Below are 18,063 nucleotides of genomic sequence, written 5' to 3'. Positions count from 1 at the left end.
GGTGAGGGCATGTGGGGAGGGGCAAGTCCAGGCTGATTCCGGGCCTCCCGGTCCTCACACATCGTGGGTATGGATCTGGGCTGGATGGAAGCGTTGCCGAGCTGGTGTGGTCCTGGGTGTGCGGACGCCCAGCGGCAGGTGCGTGAGAGGGGAGGAAGGGCTCTGAATCCTAGATGGAGGGACACCTGGTGGACACCGCGATGCTCTCAGGTGACCCATCGTCCCTTGCTTCCATTTTCTGCGAAAAAGCGGATGGGGGCGCTTTCTGTGCACATAAACACTGCAGGGCTGCGCAGGCCTGGGGACAGGCTGCAGCAGCATGGGGGAGGGGGCGTTAGGGCCGGGAGGTCGCGGGGTGACACGCTGCGGGAGTCAGGAAGGGCAAAGGAAGAACAACTCACATCTAAAGAAGCCGGTACCTCCTGGGCGCCAGGGACTATTTCTCATGTGAACGCTCTCGCTTCAAGCCCGTCACGACCCTACAAAGTGGGTCCTATCATCCTCCCATTTCCGAATCGCGAAACTAAACCCAGAGTGATGGAGTCACCCGCCAGATGCCAGTCGGCTAGTGAGCAGTGTGAACCGGGTTTGCACTGAACCCACTGGGCCAGGATGCTGCCCTGTAAGGCTCAGGGTTGACCGACGTCTCGCCCTTGTCCCCCTACCACAATAAAAGTACCAGAACTCTCTGAGGTCCGGCGCTGGGTCCCATGAGACAGCAGCGTGGTTGTCTCTGAGAGCTGCCCGTTCTCTCCGGCCACAGCTCCCAGGCTTCTCGAACCCCCTCCGGAGGGACCCCACCCTCATCTTGCCAACAGGAGGCTCTCGCTCATGCCAAGGGCTGGTCCTCTGTCCTCTTTCTCTTAGACCCAGAGCAGTTTCGGGTGGTCAGCCTCTCTCTGCTCTAGGCTTCGAGGACGCCACCTTCTCCGGTAATTTCCTCCCATGCAGCTCATCCCCGATAAACATCATAGGTTTTCCCCAAGACTCAGTCTTCAAGCCACATCTCTCCGTCTACACTGGCTCCCATGGCGACCTCGTCTGGTCCCGTGGGTCTCAATACCATCTGGGTGTGCTCCTGACACACTGAGCTCTCTACGTTGGATTGTGAGCCGTCTTCTTTCACCCAACCTTCCACGCGACACCCCGGCACAAGGTCCAAGCTGAACGGCGTCCTCAGCCACACCTTCTTGTCTCCCGTTCCCCGGAGTTCATGGCTCTTTCTGTTTGTCTGCTTTGTCTCTGGGTCCCCATCACTTCCTTACTCCCAAACTCCCCAGCAGAGCCGCAAAATTCCTCTCAAGGTGGCCAAGCACGGGGAGGCTTTACCTCCATTTCCCTGGAGACTCCTGCCCAGAGCCCTGGCCTTCGTCGCCCGCCCTGGTTTCCCCTGAGGGTGCAGAGCTGGGCCTGGAATCCCCTTCGCCCGCGTCCTGGGAGTTCCCTTTACACCCGTCTGTGCTTTGTTGGACGGTCTGCGTCCTGGAGCCCGCGGGGTCCCTTTTTCCTGATGCACACAGGTGTCAGGGAAGGCAGGGGTTTACTTTCCCTCTAAGTAGCGGTTCCTGCACACTTCTGCCTCACCTCTGGCCACCCGGGGGAAGCACGGGCCTCACCCATCCGCTGTCAGGGACCCGGGCCCGAACCTTCTCTGGGAGCCTCTCTCTCCCTGGAAGCTCATCCCTCTGCCCAAGATGGTGCCTGGGAGAAGCAAGTGGAAATGTTTGTTGAATTAAGGAAAGAAGAAAAGTTCAAAATGCCTGGGGTGCTGTAACAGAAATCAGGGAAGATGAGGCTGTCCAGCCGACCAGTAGCTCGGGCAGCCCGTGGAGGCAGAGTCTAAAATACAGAAGGCAGCCGAGCAGGGCGCTGTCCTATCTACGGTCCACAGCTGCCGGCTGTCCCGTGGGACCCCTGCTCCCTGGAAATCGGGGAGCCAGGGGTTCAGTCCAGAATCCTTGCTTTCATTCATTCGACACTCAGGTCGGCCCCTACGTCGGCGATTCCCAGTGGCTGGTGGTGTAGCACCGAGTGAGGCAGCATGAGAGGAGGCCCCGGACATGGTGAACATTTATTCTGAGTGTGGAAAATCCTGGGCTGGGTGCCCGGGATGCTTGCTGGCCGACTCTGAGCCTCGGCCTCCCTGCCTCCTCCTCTCCTGCCGCCCTGGCCTCTGTTCTTCGACCACACCAAATCTGCCTCCTCTTGGATCTTTGCCCAGGATGCCTGGTCCCCTGATAATGGCAGAGCTGGCTTGCTTTTGTCACTGAGATGCCTGCCCTGCCACCCGGCCTCGAATGGGCTCCACCCCCTGCTCCTGCGCCCTCTGGCACACCATGCCGCGGGTGGTGCCGTTGGCTCATCTGCTGGCCTGTGGTTGGTCTCCAGAGAGCAGTGTGTGCACTCAGAGGACGCGGCCCGACATGTAGCAGGTGCTCGGCAAACACAATGAGGCGCCGAGATCCCTGGACAAGGAAGGAGAGGAGGGTGAGCGGCCATTGATGGACGCATGGCTGGTGTCAGGAACCTGTGATGAATTCTAGTGCCTGTTGAAGGAGTCACTGAGCCATGGCTCCATCCTCCCCATGACCCGTGGGCACCCAGGCCCTGGTGCCTCCTCTCCGGGTGACCGGCTTCCAGAGCCCAGCTGCTTCCCGGCTTCAGACTTTGTTTCCCGAGGAAGCTACATTCTTGCCTAGTTACAGTCGCCGTGGTGATCATCTAAGGGTTTTCCCAAATTTGAAATTCATCTGCAGACCTGACCGAGTTTGCTGTGGCTCAGAACTCCTCCCACGTGTGAAGTGATGGCTTTCAGGGTCGGGGCTGTCACGGACGTGGGAGGTTAGAGGAGCCGAGCCCACCACACGAGTCAAGATTGGCGCTTTGCCTTTGTTTTGAGGATGGGTGTTTGGCATCTCGCTGTTGTGCGTGGCCGGCAGGGGGTCACGGACTGACCCCTGCGGTCATCCAGTGGAACATCTGCCCCAGTCCCAAGCGCTCCTGCCGCACACGCCTGCAGGCCTGGTGTCCGGTCAGCAGCTCTCTCCGCACTGATGGGAGGCTCCTTGCTGCCCCAGCCCGCAGAGCTGCTGGCCCCTTTCCGCAGAGCACCCATGATGCCCTCACCCCATTGCATCCTTACCAGCATCCGCGCCCCATCCCCCAGTCGCCAAGGAGACTGAGCGTTGGGTATGCGATCCATCCCAGCCGAGTGTCCAGACCTTGATGCTGAGTCCAGCATGTCTGCACTTCTGTGCCTCCCCGGAAACCACCACACGTGGTAGCCCACTGCCCTGGATGCCCAGTGCCTCGGATGACCGCCCCCTTCCTCTGACAGCAGGGCCCTACGGTCCCTCCACATGTCATTGTGCTCTGTGGGACATCGTGCCTGTGTGAAGGGCACAGCTCCCCCACGAGTTGGCCGTGGCCCCCAAATGAGCTTCGTGTAAGCTGTTGCTTCCATGTTGCAAGAATTCAGTGCTGCCAATTCGAACTGTTAATTTTAACAATCTATTCTGATTGCCCAAATGGCCCCTCTTGCAAGTAGCCTGTGAAAACCAGCTCCCAATTCTCTCTTGAAGCCGGAAACCAAGTCATTACCGCGGACTTGGCGGCGTTTTCATAGCTCTCTTTGGGGTTTTTGTTGTTTTTTATCCTGCCAGTTGGAAACTATCTTTGACTCAAGTGGCTCAATGGTGATGTTATTTATATAATCCCTGTACGTCCTCCGGATGGCTGTCTCCCCCCCCCCCCCACCGCCCCGTTTTGTTATTTATCGTTGCTCTCGTTTCAGCTTTGAAAGGGACGATTTTAAGCACTTGAAGGTTGTGCTGAATTCAAGAATGCTTTGATGATCTGGGGTCCCATCACTTCCCTGGCTCTCGAAGCCCTCCATGGAGATACATGCCCACGGGACGCGTGGGGGTGAACCGTGCAGGGATCTCAGGCCGCCCCCCAGTGTTGGCCATGCTGGGGACACTGGGCTCCCACCTCGTCCCGGGAGGCTGTGAAGATAATGCCCACTGGCTTCTTTGTGACGTTGGGTAGCCCATCCCTACTTATTGTCCTGGCTCCTAGAGGCCATGTTCCTCTACAACTGAAAATTCTCCATGTAAATCTCAGGGGAACATATGGATCCTTCACAAGTGCTTGAAATTCTCAGAGGCAGGTGTCCTGCGGTGTTGGAGATAAAGCTCCCCACAAACCGGCTTCTCGGCGTCTTGGTCCTATGCCTCCAGCCCTAAAGTGGGAAGTGGCGTATTCTCCAACAGCTGATGATTGCGTTCATTAGGACGCTTGGTTTCAAGGGACAGAAAACAGCAAAAGGGAATTTGAGTGGTGCACACAACTGAAGTGGGCTTCAGACACGGCTGGATCCAGCCGTCTCCTGCCTTTGTGCTCCTCTGCTGCATTGGCTTCACTTTTGATTTTCAGGGGAGGCTGCCAGCAGCTCCAGCCTCGTCCCTCATGGTGGCAGAATGGCTGCGGTGCTCCAAACTGCCTTCCACTCAGGCTCGGGTCCAGTAGGCAAGGAGTGTCTGTCCCATCTCCCCCAGCATCTCCAGGCAGAGCTGTAGCCAGCCTGCACGCCCACCTGTAAGCCAACCACTGAGAGCCCGGAGCTGTTCTCGTGCCCTCAGGACGAGGGCCGGGTCCCCAGCACAATGGGGGTTCTTCCCGGGAGAGGCAGCCACAAATGCCAGGCAGACAGGCAGGTCGCGATGCCAGACCTCGGGTCTGGGGTGCCGAGGGATGGTAACGTTGTGCTTCGGTTTTGTGTGAACTCACCGCGTGGCCGAGGCAGCGGCTATCCTGAGACACTGGTTTGATGAAACGGGTAACATTTCTTATTCTTTGGAGCAGATAGTTTTGGTTCAAGTAATTGGAAGAGGTCTGCCCTCCACCACAGGCTGAGCAGCTGAGAGCCTGCCCAATACTCGGGGACCCCTGTCTCGGGCTCTTCTTGGGGCCCAGGGAGATCACAGGTGATCTTCAGCTTCCTGGGGGTCACGCCTGCATGGCGGCTTCTTGTTTCCCCAGCAGCTATGGCACCTGGGGAGACGATGCTCCCCCCACCATCCCTGCCATCCCTGAGGCTTCGGGAAGGACTGTCCTGCTCTCCTGGGTCCAGCCGCTTCTGGTGTGACTGCCTCTCTCCCGAGGAGCAGGGCCTCCCACTGGCCCGTCCCCTTACTGCAGATCAGGGCACACTTCCTGTTTTGACAAAGAGCACCCCAGCCGGCCGGCACTCATTCCGTGTTTGCCTGGAGGGGAGAGGAATGAGAACGGGTCTAGATGCTCAGACGGGGTGCTTCTTAGGGAGTAAAAATGGGTGACCCCCCCCCCCCCCGATAATTCAGACATTCATCTGATTCTCTTCTCTTTCCCCTGCTTTAAATATCTACTCTTCCCTCTTTTTCTCATAAAAAAGGCTCAGGTTGAAGCTAAGAAGGAACATGAAGGTGCCGTGCGGCTGCTAGAGGTAAGTGCTGGCCCCTCGCCCGCCGGCTTCAGGGGTGGGAGAGGTCGGAGCTGTTTTCACACCTCACGGAAGTGGGGGGCACTCATGGGCGCCTGCTGCGCACCAGCCACTGGCACTGCTCACCCACCGCTGTGCCTATCAGCACAGCGACCACACAGAGAGGGGAAGGCATGTCCCCGCAGTCACACAGCCCACCGTGGAGCTGGGGACCTCCCACACGACCCACTGTCCCCCGCAGGCTCCTCTGGGGGGCACGCAAGGAGGAGGAAGCTGCGCTCTCACAGGGGGATGAGGAGAAAGCGAGGGTGTGGGTGGAGCATTCCCATGGGTGCGCTGCCAGGGGGATGAGCCATGGAGGGTGCATCTGCGGGGGCGGTGCTGATGCCGGGGAGGCGTTTGCAGAATTAGAGAGGGGACGACACGGGCTATCAAAGCCATGAACGCCATCCGAGGCGCGGCCATAGCACTGCCCGCAGTGAGCCCCACGTGGGGGACTTCCCGTGGCCACGGACAGAGGCTAGGCAGCTCCCCAGCCGTTCATTACAGACACTCAGGTGGGGGTGGCCCCACAGGGCCTCAACGCGGGCCGCCATCCCCAGATCCGGTGGGGGAGGAAGATGGCCCCGTCCTTTGTCCCCAGGGGCGTGGCAGCCATGGAGAACAGAGCGTGCGCCTCTCCCACTTCTCTCCTGTTGCCTCATAACATCCATTCCTCCCGCAGGGACAGGTTCCGCCATTACCATCATAGATATTAGAATTGATTTTTTGAGAGCGTCCATTAGCTAATGAATATCTGGAGGGGTGAGTGTGATGAATGGCAGGGGAACTCGATCACCTGAGGGAATGGCAACAGACCCCCACATGGCCATGCTTCTCCCTGAAATACGCCCCCCCCACCGCCTGAACCGCCCCACCGTACATTCGGATCGCCTCCTGGCTGCAAGTGCCCTGCCTTGTCTCCTGTGCCCGAGGACCCCTGACGGGATGTGTCTTGTGTTCGTCTGCCCTCTGGGCCGCCCGCTGGGGTCTTCCGGCCCGGCACCGGGGCAGTGCATGCTTTGAATGGGAGTCGCATTGGTCGTGCTTTGGGGGGAGCAAGCAGAGAAGGCAATGTAGATGTGCTGAGAATCCCGTGTCTTCTTTCCAACATCTTCCTTTGGTTGTGTCTTGCTTTGCGCTTCACACAGAACACGCTGGATGGCATGCAGGTACTCGAGGGCTCGCGCCTCCCCCGTGCTGGTGTGCGTGGCTGTGCTTTTTCTCGTGCATGGGGCAGCCTCGGATCCCTGGGCCCGCTCAACCTCCCTCTTCTCCTGAAGCTGGCAGCCCGAGCTTCCTCCGGATGCAGGGGGTGGGGGCGGGCTCCTGGGGGCCGGGGGCGCAAGGAGCCGCAGGCAGGAGCTCCCTGGAGGGGGGCACTGCCAGCTGGGCACCGGGACACAAGCTCCGTTCTGACAAGTGTTGAGCAGGCCCAGCGAACCTGGTCTCCTGTTTCCTGCTGCGGCGGAAGGGTCAGGCTGGGAGGACAGCCTGGAACCCCGATGACCGCAGGGGTGGGGGTGGGGTGGGAAGTGGGGGGCCTGATTCTGCCCTCGGGCCAGCCAGGTGCCCAGCATGCAGCTGGTTAGTCGGTCATCGGGATTCGACCTTGGCCCCGGAACGTTCCACTGCTGTGTTTGTGTCTGCCGTGTGCGCGGCCGGTCCCCCTCCCGCAGGCGAGGGCAGCAGCCTTCCTTCCCATGGACAGGCCGCTGCCCTTACTACCCCCGCCAAACGGGGGAAATGGCGTTGTCCCTCTGAACAGGGTTTTGAGTGTTTTCCAAAACTCTGAATTTGATCGTGTATTCATGGAAGCAATGATTCTCCCACTTTGAGGAGGAGTGGTTCTCAAAGTGGGGTTCCCAGACCAGCAGTGTCAGCATCACCTGGCAGCTTGCTGGAGATGCAGATTCTCGGTCCCACCCCACCTGCGGAGCCAGAAAGTCTGGGGGGACCCCGAAACCTGGGAGGGACCCAGCCTCCCCTCCCTGGGGCAGTTCTGACGCAGCCGCTGTCTGGGAAGCATTGCTTTGAGTCCGTGAGGCTAGTCTGGGGACGGAGGGCGTAGTGGATAAGCCAGCCCCCTGGAGTCTTGGCCGATCCGTGGCTCAGCGTCTTAGTGACCTGAACCTCACCCCCCACACCTCGCCTTCACCGGAAGTGTCGACGAGGAACACCTGCAGCGTACCACACACTTTGCAGAAGCGTGCTTGTGTTCCTGGAGGGTGTGTGCGTCCCACGTGGCATGCTGGGGCCTCCCCTTAGTCAGGTGCTCTCCTCAGCGGACCAGCTGCCACCGTGTCCAGCGAGACGCACCACACAGGACTCGTAAGGGCCGCCTCAGCAAACCCCCTCCCAACAGCCATCCACGCAGAGCCGGGTCTGTGGGTGTTCCCGAGCCCTGTTTTCTTTCTTTTTTTTTTTTTTTTAAGATTTTATTTATTTATGTGACAGAGAGACAGCCAGCGAGAGAGGGAACACAAGCAGGGGGAGTGGGAGAGGAAGAAGCAGGCTCCTAGCGGAGGAGCCTGATGTGGGACTCGATCCCGGAACACCGGGATCACGCCCTGAGCCGAAGGCAGACGCTTAACGACTGCGCTACCCAGGCGCCCCCCCCCCCCCGCCCCGAGCCCTGTTTTCTGATGAGTGTGAATGGTCAGGATGTCTGGGGCCGAGAGGAGGGGGGCGGTCTGTGGGAGCATCTGGGCTCGCAGTGGGGCTTCGCAAACACGGGCGTCAGGCGTTAGGTGAAAATGGAGCTTTTCCAGAATCTAGACCGAGCACTCTGTACGCAGCAGAGAAGGCACCGTTAGGGAAAGAGCATCCTGGCCCTTTATGAGGGAGTTATTTCAAGACAAAGAAGCAAGAGAACGTTTTAAAATTAATAATAGTAACGACAATCCAATGACACTGACCTAAGGGTCACCGAATACTCACTCGGCACCGGGAGCTATTCGGAGGGCGCCTCCAGGGGCATCTAGGACACAGTGTGCTTACCATGCCACTTAATCTTCATGACAACCCAGGGGAAACCGAGGCACCATTAAGTGACTTGCCCAAGGCAAGCTGGTACGAAGCAAAGTCTGGACTCAAAACCCCAGGAGTCTGGTGCTGCTTTGCAGCTGGCGTCCCTGGACCCCAGTGTCCTGTTCCCCCCCCGGGAGCTCTCCCACCAGCTACACCACAGCACGCATTGAGTTGTGAATGAGTTCACATGGGCGAGACTCAGAAGCGTTGCCTTCCCTGGCAGGGGCGCAGGCCACGTGGGCACTGTCCACCAGGCACTGGACACACATGTTGGATTTAATCCGTAGACCCCCCCCCCCATTGAGGTCGCTACCATCATCATCCTCTTCTCGAATGGAAATCAGGCACAGAGACTAAGTCACTTGCCCCGGGACGCACAGCTCGCAAGAGCAGAGCCAGGCCCTGAGGGCAGGAGGGCCAGTGGGCAGCACCATCCGTGGTTGCTGAGAAGAAGGGGTGCAGGGGAGCAGTGGCTGCGTGTGGGGCTCGGGGGCGGCGGGCTCCGGGCCCACGGCAGGGAAAACCCCAGGATGAGCTCGCTGTTGCTGCTGTCCGTGCTGTGTGCTTTGCGTGTGCGTTCCGGCTGCTTTGTGCCTTCTTCTTTGGGGCGCCTTCCCAGCACCTCCCCTGTGGCCCCCAGCTTGCTGGCCGTCAGCTCCGGGACGAGGCTTCCAACTGCCTGCGATGCCAGACGCTCGTCTAGCCGGGAAGGAACTTGCACAAGCCCCCTTCATCCTGGGTCTCATCCGGGGAGACCTTGGAGAGCAGGCAGCGGGCCCCCTGACCAGGCAGGCGCCGGGGTCTTCTCCAGGCGGGCCCAGCATCCGGATGGCGTTGTGAGCTTCCTGGGCACTGGGCCCCTTTGCTTCATGAGGCCCGCCCCTCCTCCATAAAAGTATTAAAAGCTACATTTTACGTGCACCTGCCTGGAGTTAAAGAGGAATCTAGTCCATGCTGGATTCATTATTATTATATCTGTTTGTTTCCGGTTTTAAAGGAAACTAAAATGAAAATGTTTGCGTGAGTCCCTAAACATACCATCCCCATGTTTCTGGGTCTAAGTCGGGGGTAGGGGGTCGCCCAGCTGGGCTGGCGTTAGGACACTGGATAAGCATGTGGCGTGTGCGTGTGCGTGAATGAGCGCATGCAGGAGGACACGGGCTTGGTTCCCTCAGAAAGATGAACCCAGTTCTCAGGCGCATTTGTAGGGTGAGGCTAGCTCACGACCTCACACTGAGCACGTAAAGGCCGTTTCTCGTCGGCGACGTCCGCTGCTGATTGGGGAAGGTCCCGGAGAACTGTCTGAGTGACGACGTGGGGACAACACGGGGACGACGCGGGGTGATGCAAGGATGTAATGTGGGGACGACACGGGGACGACGCAGGGACGACGCGGGGATGCAGACCCCCTGCATCTTGTGACTGTGGCGTCTGGTGCACGTGGCTTCCTGGTGACCACAGCAGGGACAGCTCCTACCTGCTCTGCTGTGTCACCCCTGCACTGATCAGAGCCGGCGACACTTCAGTGCTGGAGAAGCCAGACATGCAGGCTCCCTGGGCCCACGGAATGAAGCCAAGCGTGGTAGATCCGTGGCGTCATCCACGCCCCATCTGAATTCTGGGATCCTTAGGGGACAATGCGATTTTGATACAGAAGTCTGGCAGAATAGTAGCCGTGCTGAGAATCTGAGAAGTGGACACATAATGGTTTATAATTAATGTTTCACATCCGACAGGTCTTAAGAAGCCTCCTTTCCCCTCAGGTCTCTGCCCCCTTGGGAATAGCGGTGGCAGCCCCGGACCCCTGAGGCTTCACTGGGAGACGAGGTGGTTAGAGACAGGGAAGCCGTGCATGCCCTGATGTTTGGGAGCTCGGCTGCTGTAGGACTAACCCCCACTCCAGCTCCGTGTCCCAGAGGCCACTGTCTGCCGCCCCCCCCCCCCGCCCTGCTGTTGGCACCCCGAAGGTGAGACAGGTATTCTGAGGTCCCACCAATTACAGGTGCTTCTCTGCACACGTGATACCATGTGACAAATGCACACCTGTCCAGAAGCAGGGAACTCCAACGACCCAGACCCACCAGCTTAGAATTCACTCCCGTATAAGTTGGACGGTTGGACCAACGTTGCATCACATGACCCGAAGCAACATTGCAGACCTTGTGTGTTCACAGCGCTGGATCCGTGCACGGTGTAGAGTGCAAAACATAAGCTGAGGAGAAGCCTGCATTCACTGAGTCCCCCCTCGGCAGCGACGGTCCATTTCAGTCTCAAGACTGGGTTGTCCGGCAAAGATTCTGGAGTGCAGAGCGCTCACTTGGAGAGATCCCGGAAATCAGCCTGTTGAGATGGACTTATGCGGGTCTCCTCGTGTGCTATCTAGTTGCCGGCAGGAGCCAGCCCAGATAGGAGCATTAGACCGGCGGCGGAAGGCGTTCCTTGGTTGGGGATTGCTGTGAAAGCAACACGGAGTGTCCCCGTTGATGATGAAATGTAGGGAATTGTGCTAGACTTGCATGGGCTCAGAGGTGCTCTCACATTTTGCTGAAAATAGACGTCCAGGCAACAGGGGCGGGGGGAGCCTGGGTGTCTGAGTTACTAGATTAGTCGCACCCCTCCCTGCGGTGTCTGTGCTGTGGCTTTGGCCCCCAGAGGGTGGAAGACTGTCCGTTCTGCTCATGGAGCCCCTCCCATGCCCCCCACCAGGATCTGACCTTGCAATTCCCCATTGGGTTCTGGAAGACACGCTTCACCCTATGTTCTAGGTGGAGACAGTGAGGCCCATGGAGGCTGCAGGACGTGCTTCCAGGTCCCCAGTGAATGGGGGGGGGGGAGCAGGATCTAGAGCCAGCTCAGAGCCCGCAGTCGGAGAGGCCTGGGTTTGTCTAGCCCCTGCCTGGGTGTGTGACCCCTGGCCTTGTTTCCTCCCTGTGCGGTGGGCTCATACCACCTGACCGGTGGTCCCCCCAGGCCATCCACAATAGTGCATCGAGAGCCCCCGACAGCACCTGGCACAGAGCAGGCGGACGGCCCCAGGTGAGCTGCACCGCAATCCTGGCTCGTGCTTCAGGACGCCACAGGGAACGTTACTCCCAGGCGCTCCCACACGGGACGCCCCCTGGTTCTGCCCGCTGCTCTGGTGATTCACACGGCCCATGGCTGGACACAGGCCCGGCACCCCACGCGGCTGTCCTCTACAAAGCCCGAAAGTCGATGTGGAAGGCGGAGCGGCGGGGCCTGGACGGCGAGCAGTCACGCCGGGGATGTGTTTTCCGTCTTTATAAATACCCACGACCACATTTGCAAGTCTCCATGTTTCTTCCAGGGATAGTTTACTTGCCTGATGACTGTGCCATCTGTTCCTGCCACGGTCTGCACGGCCCCCGCTCCCAATGCCTGCAGGGGGCCAGCTCCCGGGGGGCCCCCCATCCAGGAGGCCACAGGGCTCTGGATCCTGAAATAAATACTGACGTGAAAACAAGCCAGCCAGGCAGACCGGTGGGGTCGCTGCTGCCTTCCCGCTCCCTGGGAAGCCTTCCTCCTGCTGGTGACTCAGGGGCCGCCGGGCACCGCCTGGCTGCTGGCCCGCACCAGCCCCCCACGCCTCCGCCCCTGCGGCCAGGCCAGGAGACTGAGCTGCTGGGGGCTCCTGCAGGAAAAGCTGCCTCTCTTTGGAAGGCAGGAAGCTAGAGGAGGTTTCCAGAGGGAGCGCCCTCCCGTATGACGCACTTCAGGTGTAATGGGCCCCCAGCCCCCATCTCCTTGTTGTCCCGACTCCCCCCGAACCCCAGACCACTGAGAACAAGCTCCTGGGCTCCAGGGCTGGCGTTCTGCGGCCCCACAGCCGTTTTCTCAGATGCCTGGTGGGGAGGCAGGCAAGGCAGAGGAGAGGAGCGGTTAGGTGTGGCCGGCACGGCTCCTCGCGCCTGTCTGGCAGCAGCGGAAGGTGGGACAGGCCTGGCTCCAGGTTGTGATGAAAGCAAGGCTCACACGCGTTCAGACACGGGTTAAGCAAACACTCAGACAAGCAGGAACATCTGTTTGTCCGTAGCTCTGTGACGTCCGGCCTGTACCCTGGGGACCTCCTGTCACCAACGCCCATGGAAGGAGGACTCAAGGGAAGCAAGTCAGGCTGACGGAGCCTGGTCCAGGTGGCCTCGGGGAACCAGAAATCCTCTGAATCCGCGTCAGGACACAGGACCATTTAGAGGCTTGGGGCTTCTGTTCCAGTCTTGTACCCTGTCCACTCGAGGGCGGGATGACACCACGATGTTTGAGCCAATTGACGTATCTTGAATACCCTTAATGTCACCAACAAAAGCCCGTTTCTCCCATTCGTCATGCTGATATTGGCCCCACGAACGGGCATGGCTGGGGCACTGATGGAGACACGGGTGGCTCACGTCTTCGGGGCAGTGGCGTCCCTAATGTCCACACTGCCCGCCCCCGGGATGGGATTCTCAGTGGCAACAGCGACTGCCCTGGAGTGGAAGTGCAGCTCCCTGGGATGCGTGCTCTTCATCCAGAAAGACTGTCAACTGTCCATCTGAGACCCCGGAGCCCAGACCCTGCGTGCCCAGGGCTCATGTGGGCACAGTTGGAGGCCATCTCCAGGGCCCTGAGGCCATCCAGCCCAGCCTGACCTGGTGCCAGCCAGGAATACTACCTGGGTCTTCACGCCCAGAGTCACCAAGCGGTTGTACCGTCTCCAGACCGGCGTTGTCAGCCCAGGCTGTGCAGGGGCCTCTGATACACTTGCCAACACTTAAACATCGACAGATGTTTATATTAAAATAAAGACTCTGCTCCTTTTGGAAGGCTTGACGTTTCGGCCCCGTGGGTCTGGACCAACACCAAGCCCGCTCCCATTCACCGTGCTCCCCCAACGTCCTCCGGCTCTCCCGTGGCCCCCACCCCAGCACTGCCCACCAGCCTCTGTGGACGTCCGGGTACACCGAGCTCTACAGTCCGCTGCACGCCCACCTCTCCCGGGACTCCCGCGTCACCATGTCTGCAACTTCTCAGAGCGTCATGTCCTGTGTCAGCCGCCAGGAAAACGGCACATCCCAGTCCCCATCGGTGAACGGGACCCCTGAACAGACAGACACGCCCTGGAAGGAGGGGGTCACCGAGGGCAGTTCCCAGGGAGCTTGGGGGCTGCGCCTGCCAGCAGTAGGTGCCAAGGATGCCCATTCATAGTGACCCATGACGGTGCTGCCATCAGGTGCGCGCACGTGACCCCGTCCCCCAGGCGTGTCTGAATCCTGCACGGTCTGGCCAGCAGCTCACGTCGCCCCCTCCGCCTCAGGGCCCCACCCTGTCCCAGAGCACCACGTCACACAGCCCCAGCGGCCGGCCGCGGATGACAGGTGCGTCCCAGATGCCAGGTTCCAGCGGCGGCCGTGAGGACCTCGGCACACTCCGCATACCACTGAGACTTCCACCATGCAGGCCGGCCGCCTAGTACGGAATCATCTCATGTTGTTGTTAAACCTGTTTGCCTCTGGATTTCTCCTGTTTTTATGTTCCTTTCGCGTAGAGTTTTGCAGGGCTGGGTGCACACAGAGATTCCCGTCGCCACAGTGGGAATGCAGATACCCGTCACCCCCTCCTGTTACCCCTTGTGCGTCGCTTCGTCCCGCGGCCCCAGCCCGGACCACCGCCGCTCTGTTCTCAGTCACTCTGACTTTGTCATTTCTAGAATGGCATGGGAGTGAAGCATCTATGTGTTGTTTTTTTCGGTCATTTTTCTCATAAACATGCTAGCAAGGATTTGATCTGCCGGCCTTTCTCCTAACACATGTGAAAATGAGTTCATGGCCGTGTAAATAGTGCTTGTGTTCTCCCATCAGCCACCGAACATTCTCGCACACCCGGACAGCCACGGTGAGCTCAGGGCCCCTGTGCCTGCTTCCCGAGGCCAGCTGCTCCCCGTCTGAGGACCCTGCCCGTCCCGCAAGGGTTCACGGCTCTGCCCTAGAGTGAATGAGTTGGGAGAGTCAGGGCCCTAGGCCTCGTGGCCTCTGACGTGGGTCGGGTCGGCCCAGCTGGCGGCGGGTCTGACAGGGTCCTCATGTCCCCCGCCCAGGTCCAGGAGTGCTGAGCTCACTTCTCTCTCTTGGTGGAGGCAGTGATCACAGATAAGCTCATTCAGCTTTTTAAAAGAAGAATCCTGCTGATTTTTTTTTTTAATGAATCGAAGAAATTAATTATAGGCTTGGGATTTGTTAGGTTTATTTTTAGAAATCCCCGATCTCAGACATAAATAGCCCTTCATTCTATACTAAGGACATGGAAAGCTTAATGCCAGAGAAGGAGGAGAGGAGGAAGGGGAGGAGAGGGGGGGGGGGAGGAAAGGAGGGGAACAGGGAGGAAGAGGAGGAGGGGGAGGGGTTAAGGAAGAGGAGGAAAAAGGAGGGGGGAGGGGAGAAGGGGGAGGAGGAAGAAGAGGGAGGAAGATGAAGAGAAGGGGAAGGGGAGAAAGGAGGAGGGGATGGGGTGAGGAATAGGACGAGGAAGATGAAGAGGGCAAGAGGGAAGAGGGGAGGAGGAGGATGAGAGGGAGGAGGATGAAGAGAAGGGGAAGAGGGGAAGGAGAGGGGCAGAAAGGAGGAGGGAGAGGGGGATGGGAGGAGGGGAAGGAGATGAGGGGGATGAGGGAGGAGGATGAAGAAGAGGAAGAGGAGGGGGGCGAGGAGGAGGGGGAGAAGCATGCATACTGCTGGCCTCTGACGGTTGAGGGCTGTTCCTGGCTGTCCCTGCAATCCCGGACGCATGCCTATATTGAACCAAACACCTTCTGAGCGCTGACTCGGTACCGAGCTCTGTTCCGACAGCTGGGGACGTAGCAGGGAAGCCGCAGACGACCGTCTTGACCTCGTGGAGCTGATGTGTCAGTGGGGAACCAGGCGACACACGAAATTAACACCACAGTAGATGGGATTCTCCATTTATCACAGAGTAAGGAACGGAGACAAGGCAGGACTCCATCCATGCAGGCGACGTAGCCACCGCACCGCGGAGCAGCAGTTCCTTCTTTTCAGTGATTCGGCAAACGCTTACTGAGCACCTACTATGTGCCCGATTCTGTGAAAAGCACTGAGGACGTATCAGGGAGGGAAGCAGAAAGAGCAAAGGCTTGGAGCTTCCCATCCAGTCTGGAGACAGACGAGAAGTAACCAGGGGCTCGTGTCCCATGGGGGGCAGTAAGCACCATGCAGAGCGCCGCAGGGGAGGGGGCAGAGCCGACCCTCCACGTGTCCGTCTGCGGCGTGTGTGTCTAGCTGCAGACAGTGCAGGAACTCTGGTCACTGAGGCAGAGCCCTGCGTCTGCACCAGAACAGGCAGTGTGGTCCGTGAGCGTCTGGGGTGTGTGTGTGTCAAGCCAGCCAACCTGAGAGCCAGCAGGGCAGGAACGGGACGGGAGCAGGGTCAGGAGGGAGCTGCCCGGCTGCTCCTGCCCTGACGTGTGTCCGAGGGAGCCCACCCCTCTCCCTGGGGCTCCGGACACATCTCTGCATGTCGGCAGCTGTGTGGCTATAACCAAATCCAGCGGAAAGAAATTCCCTTTTATTGCTAGAGCTGTGTTCCTTGGGGCTCTGCAGTCTAGGGCGGGCGCCCCCATGAGAAAAATGCATCAGCGATTGGCACCTGAGCTGCCCCCAAGTCTGGGCTATGTCACCGGCTCACACTCCAAATTTCACATGGCCATGGCGGGGGGTGCCAACCACAAGTGCCCGGGCTGCACACACGGCCCAGAACAGTCTGCGGTTGGCTGGGATCTGACTGTAGGGCTTTGCGGCATGTGTGGTTTCCCACGTCCGGCTGGGAGGGGACTTGGCCAACAGCCAGGCTGCACGGGATGCCTGGTTTTATCAGATGCTGTTCTCCATGGAGGTAGGCGGCAGCTCCCTGCCGCACACACGTGAGCATGCATGTACACACACCGTGTGCACACGCATGCATGCATGCCCCCCCCCCACCGCACACCCCTGACTGCGTGTCCGTGCCTCTGCCATGCAGAGCAAGGTGCGGGAGCTGGAGGAGAAATGCCGGACGCAGAGTGAGCAGTTCAGCCTGCTGTCGCAGGACCTGGAGAGGCTCCGGCGGCACGCTGGGAAGATCGACCTGCTGGGTGGCAGCGCTGGGGCCTCCTTGGACCTCCCCGCCTCCGGCAAGCCTTTCCCACAGTTCCTGAACGGACTCGCCCCCTCCATTGGCAAAGGTGAGTGGCTGCACCTGCCCTGCATCGTGTGGTGGAGGAGGGATGGTCCGCGACCCCGCGGCAGGGCATGCACGGCGCACGTCTGACCCGCCTGCGCTGGACACCCGCATCTCGGAGCTCCGGGAGACGGCAGGCCCGCAGCAGGGCACGCACGCAGCCCCAGCCCCCGCTCTAAGCACTCCGCGGGTGTCCGCACATGTGCTGCTGGCACGGCTGTGTGTAGCAGGTGCCGTCCTGGTCCCACTCTGTAGAGGGGAAGACCGAGGCCATCCTGCGGGTCACACAGCTCCTGGCAGTGAGCTGGGGGGCTCCGGCACCGGGTCCACAAGGTGCACCGCTGGGCTGTGGCCGCCTCTCAGCCTCTGCGTGGGGACGAATCCCTGTTCTTACGAAGGCTGGGAGGGTCACAGCGGTGAATGTCCCACTTGTGCACAGGAAGCAGGGCAGGAAGCAGCACCGCAGGGCTCATGCCTGGACGCAGAGCGCTGCCCTGGGCCATCAGGGAGCACTCCCCTCGCCCAAGGACAACCCGCATGGGTCACCCTGGTTGTGAGAATACCCAACAGATTAAAAGTTGTTGTTTTTTTTAATTAAGGGGAGATGAGTGTCAGAATCCCCCTTTGGAATTCCATAAAGGAGAGAATTTCCAGATTTCCCCCACTTATTGTCTGAATATAGGATGACAGGTTTTCGGGGCTTCATAACATCTCAACAAAGCAATACTGCCTGCGTCTCGATAAACCACATTTCCCTGCGCGTCTCCCATCACGCTGTCCTTCCTGTCCTGCTCAGCCGTTAGCTGGCCTGCCGTGTGGCTGCGAACAGCAGGGTGGGGGGGAGGTCGGCAAGTCCCTCCACGGCGTCTGGAGAGCACGGTGCACCCAGGCCGGGTCTGGGGGCTGTGGTTGTGATGTCCGCCGGCCGGCCAGGCCCCACGCGGAGTCTACTCTCAGTGGGCGCAGACAGACAAGAAGCAGGGGGATGGACGAATGATTCGGACAGGTGTGTAAGGACAGGTGACAAGGTAGAAAGTGACCCAGGGCTACGTTAGATCAGGTGGTCGCAGACGCCTGCCTCCAGGAAGTGATGATGGGGCTATGTCGTCCAAAGAAGAGGTAGGACAGTTTCAGCTCTTACTGGAGGAAACAAACATTCTCGGGGTGGGTGGCCAGTGCACGCTTCTCAAGACCCCAACATGTTTGGTGACTCCCAGGACCTAGTTGTGCTTAGAGCTGTGATGGCGACCTGGGACAGCAACACGGTCAGATCCTAGGGGCAGAGGCAGGACGCC

General features: G+C 59.5%; 1 protein-coding gene across 1 annotated transcript in view; it reads left to right on the top strand.

Annotated features, from left to right (window-relative positions):
• The window catches only part of RIMBP2 (RIMS binding protein 2), an 88,416-nt gene that overhangs the window by 22,929 nt on the left and 47,424 nt on the right, over positions 1-18,063 (top strand). Inside the window, exons 4-5 of the mRNA XM_045779254.2 lie at positions 5,432-5,482; positions 16,571-16,772. Coding sequence (XP_045635210.2) covers positions 5,432-5,482; positions 16,571-16,772 — 253 coding nt within the window. The remainder of the gene's footprint in view (positions 1-5,431; positions 5,483-16,570; positions 16,773-18,063) is intronic.

The sequence above is a fragment of the Ursus americanus genome, chromosome 30 (genome assembly GCF_024610735.1).
Source record: "Ursus americanus isolate L20-20 chromosome 30, mUrsAme1.1.p, whole genome shotgun sequence".
NCBI lineage: Eukaryota > Metazoa > Chordata > Mammalia > Carnivora > Ursidae > Ursus > Ursus americanus.
Note: the sequence above shows the minus strand (reverse complement) of the source record. Positions and strands in the feature narration are given on the sequence as shown.